Source organism: Cebus imitator, unplaced genomic scaffold, assembly GCF_001604975.1.
Source record: "Cebus imitator isolate Cc_AM_T3 unplaced genomic scaffold, Cebus_imitator-1.0 Scaffold19, whole genome shotgun sequence".
Taxonomy (NCBI): Eukaryota; Metazoa; Chordata; class Mammalia; order Primates; family Cebidae; genus Cebus; species Cebus imitator.
Genome location: NW_016107334.1, coordinates 9698964 through 9711035, shown reverse-complemented (window position 1 = coordinate 9711035; position 12072 = coordinate 9698964). Strand labels below are relative to the sequence as shown.

General features: G+C 51.4%; 1 protein-coding gene across 1 annotated transcript in view; it reads left to right on the top strand.

Annotated features, from left to right (window-relative positions):
- The window catches only part of ADAMTS17 (ADAM metallopeptidase with thrombospondin type 1 motif 17), a 331102-nt gene that overhangs the window by 214800 nt on the left and 104230 nt on the right, over positions 1 to 12072 (top strand). The window contains exon 14 of the mRNA XM_017518719.2: positions 4273 to 4400. Within this exon, the coding sequence (XP_017374208.1) occupies positions 4273 to 4400 (128 nt within the window). The remainder of the gene's footprint in view (positions 1 to 4272; positions 4401 to 12072) is intronic.

Here is a 12072-nt window from a genome sequence, read left to right as displayed (position 1 = left end):
AAAAAGAATTCTTGCAGAGGTAGATTTTCCAAGGGAGGATTCAGGACCACAAAATCCATCCCACCTCCAAAAGAAGACAAAGACTCTCCTTAGAAAATATTTCTAAGTGGAAAAGCCTCTAGACAGAAACCCATTGAGATGGCACATTGCCAAACCCACCCTGTTTCTGCTTTCCCTGTGGAATCTCATTGAAGTGGAAACCTTCAAGATTTCAGCCCTGTCTGCCCAGGCCAGCAGGCTGTGGGCCCACCAAAGTGTCAGAGAGCTTGGCAGAGGCTGCGTCTGGCCATGGCTGTGCATTCCCAGCTCCTCCCGCCTGGCACAGCAGAACCCAGGTCTGAGCCTCTGTGGGGGTGAGGGGCATGATGGTTAGGGCTCTCTGACTCCAGCTCCGCCAAGCCAGCTGGGGCTGCTTAATGAGAACGAGGGAAGCTGTCACAAAGCCAGAGATGTCAGGACCGTAGCTCCGAGGTCTCTGCTGCTTGCATTTGGTAGTCACACCCTCCTGCACCCACAAGTTTTCTCAGAGCTTGTCCTTGTGCAAGCTGGTAGGGTAGCCCACGGCACCTCTTACGTAAATACACATGCCTCATCTAGATCCTTTGGGACCACATACGGTTCAGGTCTCAGAGCATTTTATGTGTTCAAATCAACCAAATATCTGTATCCCTGGTGGGTTCCAGGAAAGCACCCCATATTCAAACATGTGGGTCTGCCCACCAGGTAACCTCACGAAGGGGGATACGGACACTACCAAGATCTCACATCAATCCAGGCTGGTTTTGCCGCCAAATGTGTTTGCCACAAATGGAAGAGAACACTTAGAGTTGTCAGAGCTTTCTGGATTTTTAAATTACATATAAGGGAGTATAGCCTTCTTTGGGATTCATCAACCATGAGCAGACATGACTTCTCTGCATCTGAATTTCAGTACTCCATTCGCAGGAAAGAGATGAGGAATGGGCCAGCTATGGATAGGTGCTCAGTGCTAGTCAAATCCACGGAGGCCTGGCTGCCGGGGACTGATGAGGCCGGGCAGGCAGCTTTGGGGGACAGGAGTCTGCGTAGCCTCCTCAGCATGTGTCCCCCGACAGAGGATCAGGCAGAACTTGGATGAGTGCTGTGATGAACTCAAAAACAGTGTTTCCACCATACGAAGACCTCCTAACTGCTGGTAGAGAGAGAGTAGCAAGAATGTGGAGAGCCATGAGTGTCATCTTCACTGCAGAGGAATGTTCCAAACCAGCAAGCAGACGTCACCATGTGGCTTCTAAGCATCTGAGCCCATCTTCCCTGCCCTGCCTGTGACCTTCTGCAGCCAAGCAGAAGTCCTGCTGCCAGGCAGGCCAGCAAGAAGCCAGAGTGGCCCCAGGCTTTGCAGCATCACCCAGAATTGCAGCATCACTCAGAATTGCAGCGTCACTCAGAGTTGCGGTGTCACTCAGAATTGCGGCGTCACTCAGAATTGCAGCAGCACTCAGAATTGCGGCGGCACTCAGAATTGCGGCAGCACGCAGAGTTGCAGCATCACTCAGAATTGCGGCAGCACTCAGAATTGCGGCGGCACTCAGAATTGCAGCATCACTCAGAGTTGCAGCATCACTCAGAATTGCGGCGGCACTCAGAGTTGCGGCGTCACTCAGAATTGCGGCGGCACTCAGAATTGTGGTGGCACTCAGAATTGCAGCAGCACGCAGAGTTGCAGCGGCACTCAGAATTGCGGCAGCACTCAGAATTGTGGCGGCACTCAGAATTGCAGCAGCACTCAGAGTTGCAGCGGCACTCAGAATTGCATCTCGGCACACACCAGGCATGCAGGCAGCATGCTCCAAGCTTCTTTCCTTCAAGTGTGTGGTTGGTTGTATAACTTGTAAAAAAATGCAATTTCTTCCTGTGCTACTGGGGATGTAAGAGTGTTGACGCTATGTCCAAAGCCGAATCCCTCCCCTTCCTATTATTTATCAGGGAACTTGTTCTGGTAGTTAATTTTTCACCTGAGGCAGCCTGGAGGGAAATGGAGAACTTTGAGGCCTTCTGAGCCTGCTCCTCACATTTTATAAAGCTTACCCTCAGTCCCTTTGGAGATCATGCCTTACAGTTTGCTAGTGATGTGGGTGCCCTGAATTCCAAGCAGAGGCCTCAAAGAGGAGATGGACACATGGAGAGTTTTGGCTGAACAGGGAAGGGAGGCCCCACCTCTAGACCCTGTTCTGGAGCCTGAGTGTCCCTGGCCGTCCAAGCTGTGAAGGGCAGTGTCTGCAGGTGAGCGGTTGCATGCAGGTAGAGCTGAGCATGCATTCCTGCGAGGGTTATGGCCAGCATCCCTCCAGCTGAGGTTGGCCTCTGCTTTGCAGAGTCCCCATTTCTCTGCCCACCCCAAAGAGTCCAGATAAACAGCCTTCATCCTTTCCAAGTCTGGCCTTTCTAACTTGCCTCAAAACAGCCTCTGCTTTTCTACCCAAGTCTCATTTCCACTTCTGTTCAGATCAGAGGATACACTTGGAGGCCAGAAACATGCATGAAAGTGGTGGTTTATTCTTGGCAATGCCACTTTGCCCTTGATAATTTTGGTCCTAGGAATTGTCAGTTTAGAGAAGAAACTGGAATGATGGAGAAAGAACCATGTTGCAGCCAAGAGGCTGGGGTGTGCCCTGCCAACTGTCGAGCACCTTCTGTGAGCCCCGTGTGCACGTCTGTATAATGGAATGATGACAGCACCCACCTGAAATGAATAGACACTACTTAGCGTGCTGCATGGCACACCGTAGGTAGTAAATATCGCTGATGATTTCATCATCCTTACTATGACTGCAGTTGAACACATCACCTCAATGCTCAGTTTCTCCCAGTACAGAGTCAGCATTTCAGTCTAAAGGCAATTAAAATCCACAATTTCAAACTGCTTTGGCCATGGGACCCTTGCTTTCAATGAAACAGTAGAGGCAGTCCAGTGTGTGGAGTAGACTCCATGCTGGGGGCTGTGTTGCTGTATCTCTTCTACCAGCCCCCCAAGATGCTTGGGGAACCTCAGGGCCCAGAGGGGACCTCTGGAACCCTGTCAAGCAAGTCCTCTCGAGCTAATCTCAGTGTACGTCTCCATCTTCCAGAGTTCTCCTTCCAACAGCCACCTCCTGAGGTCCTTCCCTGCAAATGGAAGGACAGCTGCCCCTAGCCTGCTGCCACGGGAAATGACTCATTCCTTCCAGGCTGCACCCAGCCCTCTGACAGCTCCCATCAGACCTGTCGCATGTGGCCTCATCCTGTGTTTGCTGTGCACTTGGCCATGAGCCCACTGCGGCCCTCAGAAGCAAACATCAGGTGTCTGTCTTTCCCTTGCAGTGCCCTCAGAGTGCCTTGTGTGAGGGCGGGGCTCAGTCCCTGCTTGGTGAGTGGTAGTGTTGAGGCGTCATTACTCCGCCAACCCGGGAAGCCTAAGCTCTCCAGGCTACTCTCGGGCAGATGTTTTCCCCCACAACTAACTGGAAGAACTGAGCGAAGATGCCAGTGCTACCCCACGTCAAAGCTGGCGTGAGGGAGGAGCTCCGGGGTGGAAGCTTCCAGGGCGGTCAAAGACAAGGTGCCGTGAGGGATTTCCAAGCGAAGAGCACATCTCGGGCACAGGCATGAGAGCTGGGCATGTTCTGGGAGGTCACGTGGTTTCCACCCTGCCTGGGTGCACGTGTGGCTCTTACAAGTTGTTCTGGCAGCCCACATGTCCTCTTTGTACCTCACTCCCACCCAGTTTCCGCTGCGATCTTCATGCCCCATAGCACAGCTCTGCAACTGTCACCCAGCAGCTAGGGGAGCTCTAAAGCTGTTAGCAAAGCCACTGTCATGGAGACCCTTGGGGCTGCTCCCCCAGCTCGGAGGCATTCTCATTCACCTTCCCCTCCCCCTCCTTTCTCTAAGAGTGGCTCCGGCTCACCCTGATGTCTATTCATCAACTATTAGCACACAACTATTCCTTTGTTCAGCCAGATATATTTGATGCCTTAAGGAAAAGGAAATGCATCATTGCAAAGGATAAAGAGATGAGAAAAGACAGCCCCGCAGTGCTCCGACCACCACCATCGTTCCCCTGAGTCTGTGGGTCTTTTTCCACTTGCTGTGCCTTGTGTTCAGAGGAGCTGGAGCATGCACCTGAGCTCGAGCACTCCTGTTTATCCGTGCTGACCTCTCCCCCAGCATTTCCCACTGTCCACCTGTACCTGCGCCCTGCGTGGCCCACCCATACCTTCCCACGTCAACATCTCCCAACCTTTCCCTCCTCAGATAAGCCGTGCGAACTCTACTGTTCGCCCCTCGGGAAGGAGTCCCCACTGCTGGTGGCTGACAGGGTCCTGGACGGCACACCCTGCGGACCCTACGAGACTGACCTTTGCGTGCACGGCAAGTGCCAGGTGACGTACTTCTCCTTCGGTCCTTGGTGGGGCTTTGGAGGGGAGACTGTCTCTCTGCAGATGGGGAGGGTGGGTAGAGCAGAGGCCTTGGGAGGCCAGGGGGAGTGGATTTTCGTAGAAGGCCCCCATCGCTGCCGCCTCCTGCAGCCAGTGTTGGCTGGTGCACCACCCCTAGCTCAGCAGTGACTGAGCGGCAGGCCAGCAGGAGTGGAGGTGGCTGAAAAAACAAGTGCAGCATATTCTAAGACTTTGAAAACTGCTTTAGATATCATGACCAAAGCGAAGGCAGGCAGGGAACTAAGAGGCGCCTGGAGGATATCTGCACAGGCTAGGCTCCGTCTAGTGCAAAAGAGACGGCGGAACAGAGCCAGTTCCTGTGCAGGTGGAGCCAGGCAGATAGACACGCCCGCCTGTCAGGGAGCACCCATCTGCTGCCATATAGTCCCAAAGGCATCGAGGGCTGAGCGACCACTGGTTAGAACAATGATAAAAGTCAGACATTTAAGAAAAGAGAAGCCAGGTGCGGCGTCTCATGGCTGTAATCCCAGCATTTTGGGAGGCCAAGGCGGGTGGATCATGAGGTCAGGAGTTTAAGACCAGCCTAGCCAACATGGTGAAATCGCATCTCTACTACAAATACAAAAATATATTAGCCAGTGTAGTGGCTCATACTTGTAATGCCAGCTACTTGGGAGGCTGAGGCAGGAAAATTGCTTGAACCAGGGAGGCGGAGGTTGCAGTGAGCCAAGATCATGTGACTGCCCTCCAGCCAGGGCAACAGAGCAAGACTCTGTCTCGGGGCGGGTGGGAAGGGGGAAGGAAGCTTACCCTCAACTCGCATTAACCGCGTCCGAGCTGAGGGCCATCTGTAGCTTTTGCCTTCCCCAGGTGGGGCTCCTGGCCTAGGGTAGCAGAGGTGACCCCGTGCTCCCTGTCTGTCCCTCAGAACAAGCACGTCCTGAGGTGGTGCAGCAGCTGGGATGGGTGGTGGGTGTCAAGAAGCTGTGTGTTTTCTGTGCCTAGAGGGGCATGGCCCTCACTCATGCCGCAGGTACCATATTCCCTGACGACTCGGCTCAAGCTGGGCGCATTGTGAGAGAGCCCCAGCATCTTGGCTTGGGCACCTGTAACGATACACCACAGACATTTATTACTCACAGTTCTGGACGCTGGGAAGTCCAACACTGAGGCATTGAGGCACAGGCAGGTTTGGGATCTGGTGAGGGGTCGTCGATCATAGGCAGCATTCCTTGCTCTGTCCTCTCATGGTGGAAGGGGCTGGTGAGCCCTCTTGTGAGTCTCTCATGGGGCCCTGATCCTGTTGATAAGGGTTCTGACCTCATGACCCAATCATGTCCCAAAAGGTCGCACCTCCTAACACCATCACCTTGGCTGGTGATGATTCATATGGATTTGGCGAGACACAAACATGCAGACCAAAGCACCCAAGGAGCCCTCTGCCCCCAGCCACACACACCTGTTCCCGTCATCCTGCACCACGTTCTCTCCGCTGTGTCCTCCCCAGGGGAGCCCACCGAGAGCTAGTGACAGCGGCAGCTCCTGCAATCTGGAGCAGGCAGATCAGTGTCAGGATCACCGTGGGTTGTCCTCACAAACTGTGGCTGAGTCACATGCCAGCTTCGGGCATCAGGTCCCTTTACCCACGTGGACAGCTTATGCGGTCTGCTTGCTCAGTGCCTAGCGGAGGGCATGGGCATCAGTATTTTAGGGTGTGTGAAAAGTAGAACAAGTAGCAAGGCGGAAAGATGCAAAGACAACTTCCAGGGTGACAGCTGCGGCAAACCGTTTCACCCCAATAGATGTTTGTTTCCTGCTAAGGCCAAGCCGGTCTGAAACTGCGATTTTTCAGGGAAAAGCTTGACAAGACCCAGACTCCTTTGGCACTGCCTGGCTGTGTTATCAGATACTATCAAATGTGGATAAGCGTGGGTGATGGGCGCCTGGTGCCCAAGAGTCTTGGCACAGCAGCCTCCTGGGAGGAGGGCAGTGATGAGTGGTTGAACGGGCCCCTCCAGGCTGCTTCCTTGCAGCAAAGAATGTGCAAGGCCCTGCCCCTCGGGCAGGCTGAACAAAGCCCTTATCATTGTTACTGAAATGAGGCATTGCTGATGTTTCTTGGTAAACTAACCAGCCAAGTGCGGGGCTGGTGTCCTTCCTAAATTACACACTTCCACGGACCATTCTGCCCAGAGACTTAATATTCCTCCGAAGTTCAGAGCTCTTACACCCTTTAGAGCAGCACCAGCCAAGCCACCCCCAGCCTCTGCCGGCATCTTCTGTTGCGTTCTTGCCAACAGAGAGGCATTTCCTTTTTTTGAGATGGAGTTTTGCCCTTGTTGCCCAGGCTGGAGTGCAGTGATGTGATCTCGGCTCACTGCAACCTCTGCCTCCCAGGTTCAAGCGATTCTCCTATGGGGAGGCGTTTCTAAGAATCTTGAAATTCTCTAGCCAGTGGGGTCTGTGTTACTGGCTGGACAGAATTTCTGGTTTAAGTCATCTGTGCCACTGGGCCGCATCCATGACCTTAGTTTTAATCACAGCCTTTTCAGCTAGGGGGTGTTCTCCATACTGTGACAGTGAAACCTTTAGTCAGTGGAATCAAAGACAAGCTGCTGCTCAAGGCATTTGAATAGCCTAAGCCTGTGGTCATGAGAATACCGTTGAGCCCAACCCCGTTCTGCACTTGGGTGTTGTCTTAGTCAATTGAGGCTGCTATAACAGAGTACCCTAGACTGGGTGGCTTAGAAGCAACAGACATTGATTTCTCAACGCTCTGGAGCCTGGAAATCCAACATCCAGGGGTCGGCGTACTTGTAGATGTTTGTTTTCCTGCTAAGGCCAAACCAGTCTGAAACCGGGATTTTTCAGGGAAAAGCTTGACAAGACCCAGGCTCCTTTGGCACTGCCTGGCCATGTTATCAAATACGGATAAGTGTATTCAGCCCACGTTCATGCTGTAAACTGCTGCTGTTCTGTGTCCTCACATGGCACAAAGAGAGCTAGTTTCCGGGCGTGGTGGTGTGGGCCTATAGTCCCAGCTGCTCCGGAGGCTGAGATGGGAGGATCATTGAGCCTGAGAGGCAGAGGCTGCAGTGAACTGAGATTGTACCACTGCGCTCCAGCCTGGGTGATAAAGTGAGACCGTGTCTAAAAAAAAGAAAAAATAATTTTCTTGAGGCTGGGAGTGGTGGCTCACACCTGGAATCGCTGCACTTTGGGAGGCTGAGGCAGGCAGATCATTGGAGGTCAGGAGTTCAAGACCAGCCTGGCCAACATGGTGAAACTCCGTCTCTACTAAAAATCCAAAAAAATTAGCCGGCCGTGATGGTGCATGCCTGTAGTCCCAGCCACTCGGGAGGCTGAAGCAAGAGAATCTTTTGAACCTGGGGAGGCAGAGGTTGCAATGAGCCGAGATTGTGCCATTGCACTCCAGCCTGGGTGACAGAGTGAGATTCCATCTCAAAAAAAATAAAAAAGAGCTAGCTAGCTCCCTAGCCTCTTCTTACAAAGGCACCAACACATTCGAGTGCTGCCCCCTCTTGACCTAATCACCTCCCAGAGGCTTCACTCCCAATTGCTATCACGTTGATATAAAGGTTTTAATTTATGAACTCCAGAAGACACAAACATGCAGTCCATCGCAGATGTGATGGGCATGGCGTTGGGGTGCACGCCTTCCTGTTCCCAGATGCTACTCCATCCCCAGGACCAGGTCCAGTCTGTTTCCAGTGTCTCTACCGTTGTCACCATCATTGCAGGGATTGGCGCCTGCACTGTGCCTTACACTAACGAGGCAGAGTCACCAGGGCATGGAGGTGCAGATGGAGGCACCTTTCACGGTGCTCCAAGGGGCAGATGGAGGCACCTTTCACGGTGCTCGGAGGGGCAGATGGAGGCACCTTTCACGGTGCTCGGCGGTGCAGATGGAGGTACCTTTGACGGTGCTCAGAGGTGCAGGCGGAGGCACCTTTCACGGTGCTCGGAGATGCAGGTGGAGGCACCTTTCACGGTGCTCGGAGGTGGAGGTGGAGGCACCTTTCACGGTGCACAGAGGTAGAGATGGAGGCACCTTTCACGGTGCTCGGAGGTGCAGGCAGAGGCACCTTTCACGGTGCTCGGAGGTGCAGATGGAGGCACCTTTCACGGTGCTCGGAGGTGCAGATGGAGGTACCTTTGACGGTGCTCGGAGGTGCAGGCGGAGGCACCTTTCACGGTGCTCGGAGATGCAGGTAGAGGCACCTTCAACAGTGCTCGGAGGTGCAGATGGAGGCACCTTTCATGGTGCTCGGAGGTGCAGATGGAGGCACCTTTCACAATTCTTGGTGGTGGTCTCTTGCTCCTCGCCCTGCCAGTACAGAGACCCTGCCTGCCGATTCTGAAAACACCATCTCCCAGGGGATGCACTCTGGTAACCTGCTGCCTCCAGGCAGTCCACCAGTCTTTACAAAAGAGCTACCATCCTGGCAGGTGGCAACAGCACCTGCCTGCATGCACCTCTACAGGTTAAAACTTTGAGAACCAACTCGATTTCTGAAGGAAGTTAAAAAGCCATCATCTATTGATCTAACAGTACCTTCTCTTTTTTTCTTTCTTTTTCTTTTTCATTTTTCTGTTTTTTTATTGTGCTTTAGGTTCTGGGGTACATGTGCAGATCATGCAGGATTGTTGCATAGGTGCATACATGGCAGTGTGGTTTGCTGCCTCCATCCCCCCTTACTTTCTCAGACAGATACTGTAAAGATTAACCTCAGCCCACTCTTAAAATCGATGCTCACAAAACTCCAAATTATCAGTTGTAGTGAATGAACTTTTATCATAAAAATTGAGCGTTCTTAAATAAGATCACAAAGTCAATTCAAATATAGTATTTATGCCTTGTGGCAGTAATTGCCAAGATGGAACATTCTGGATTCCTGTGACACTTGTGAATGCGTAAAGCAAGGAAAAATGGTTAAGGAAAATAATAGTAATTGTAATTTGAAAATCTCAGGGGCCTAATGAGTGGAGAATCTGTATCTATTCGTTGATAATGTTTATCTAATTATAATGGATTAAACATAACAAATCACCCACATTTTGTGCAAGACAGCACTTACAGAAATATCACTGCGGTTTGCCTCCTAGCTTTTCCCTCTCTTCCCCTTCAGCTATAAATTGTGCTATTTTGGGGTAACAGACAGCATTCTGGGAAACGTCAAGGAACATAGTAACTAGTTGGTAGGGGATGAGAGGCTTTGAAATGGCATTTTGAGTAGATTGCACTACGCTCCAAATAGCAGGCTGATTCAAACCATAACATGAAACATGGAAATACCATTTTATTCTGTTTTTATGAGGACTGAATTAAGTTTCATTTCAGTGAGTCACAAATTACTTAACATGCTGAAATTAAACTTAACAGCACTCATAAAATTGGGAGGGAGTTGGGGGAAGAAACACAAACATTGTATATTTTTCAGCAAGCCCCTATAAATCAAGAGTCCGTCATTAATGATTCCTAGTGTTGGCCTCCAGAAGGGAAGAAACCGGGGTAATAAGTCTCTGATGCACAAGTGCACGAGGAGCTGCTGACATACAATGAGTGAGTGCAACTGACACACAGCTTTGCCGGTTGGATGGTGGACGGACCCAAATGTACCTGAGACCCAGCTATGCGTGCCTCACTGGTCTGTGCATACTTGTAGCCAACATTCTCCAGTTCAGGTTCTACTTCCTTGGTATCATAATTTGTATACAAATCCTGGGCTGTATGAATACTAAGCCAGAACACCTTCAGGGCCTGTGACCCTCTTCAGTGGAGGGATTGTGTCTGATTCATCTGTGCTGCCCCATACGCTGGCCCAGAGAAAAGACTTTAATCGCAGATTGAAAGACGGGACCAGGCGCGGTGGCTCACGCCTGTAATCTCAGCACCTTAGGAGGCTGAGGTGGGCAGATCACCTGAGGTCAGGAGTTCAAGACCAGCCTGGCCAATATGGTGAAACTCCATCTCTATTCAACTACAAAAATTAGCCAGACGTGGTGGCAGGTGCCCATAATTCCAGCTCCTAAGGAGGCTGAAGCAGGAGAATTGCTTGAACCCAGGCAGTGGAGGTTGCAGTGAGCCGGGATCATGCCATTGCACTGCAGCCTGGGCAACAGAGAGAGGCTCTGTCTCAAAAAAAATAAATAAATAAAATGGTAAAACGAGTGGCTGGATGGATGGATTAAATGTTCTTAGGATTTCCATGGTTCTGGAATGTAGAGCCCATTTCAGTGGACCACTTTCATTGCCAAGAATTTATTGGCCTCCTGTTTCATGTCCAGAGGTCACATATGAGGCAGGTAGAATTACTGGGGAAGTTCAGGAGAATTCGAAGAGGCCCTGGTGTCAGAAGACCCTCAGGTAAAGCAGAGGTCACAAGCCTGCAGGAAAGCATTCCGGGCACTTACGCCTGGGTCTGTGTCTTCACAACGCTCCTCGCATCCTTGCATCCTGCCCTTCCCCCAACCATGACCCTGCAACTGGCATCTCTAATATGCGTACTGTAGGGACCAAACCTTTACGGATAGCCAGCGCCTGAAACCCAAAAGTCATTCCCTGCACCCCTTTTATTCTGATGAACCTCCCTTGGCAACTTCTGGTCGAAGCCAGCAGACCAAGCCACATGTTCCTGCCTCTTCCATCCAGGACTCGACTAAACCAGCATAAACTTTGACAGTGAAGGGAATCAGGGGCCTCCAGGTGAAAAATTCCGCCTCTTTCTGGAGGACAGAAGTGGATGGAAGTGTCATGCAGGAACAAAGCAGCAGAGGCCAGAGCCTGGAAGCAGTGGAGAGTCACAACCAAAAAGACAGTCCAACCTGAGAGTTGTGGTCTTGAGAATGGAGGGTCGGAAGGGAAGAACAGGTTAAAAAAGAGATAAGTACAGATTCATCCATGCGCCTACAGAGAACACGAACTCATCCTTTTTTATGGCTGCATAGTATTCCATGGTGTCGATGTACCACATTTTCTTTGTCCAGTCTATCATTGATGTGCATTTGGGTTCTCACCTATAGGTGGGTGTTGAACAATGAGAACACATGGACACAGGGAAGGGAGCATCACACATGGGGATCTGTTGCAGAGGGTCTAGGAGAGGGACAGTGGAGGGTAGGGAGGTTGGGGAGGGATATGGGGAGAAATGCCAGATATAGGTGACAAGGGGATGGAGGCAGTAAACCACCTTGCCATGTATGTACCTATGTAATAATCCTGCATGATCTGCACATGTACCCCAAAACCTAAAGTACAATTAAAAAAAGAGATAAGTCCGAGGGTACATTGACAGGCTGATGGTGCCCGACCCCACCCTCAGAGCTTGACGACTGTCTCTTAGGGAGCCCCTTTTCAGGGTCACACAATGAACTGTTCGAAGAAACCCAGAGCAGGCAGGGAGGCCTCTGTGCCGAGGATGGTGCCCAACCTTCTGTGTTGGGGTTAGAGGTCCATTTCCCTCATGCTAGTTACGAAAGGAAACCTATCACGCGGCAGTGCGCAGCTTCGATTACAGATCTCCTTCGGTGGACCTTTCTGTTCCTCATGCTCAAATATGAGTGGACAACCAGGCATCATCTGCTATTCGAAGAAAAGCAGCAGCATGAACGAGAAAGACCAAGAAAAAAAAAA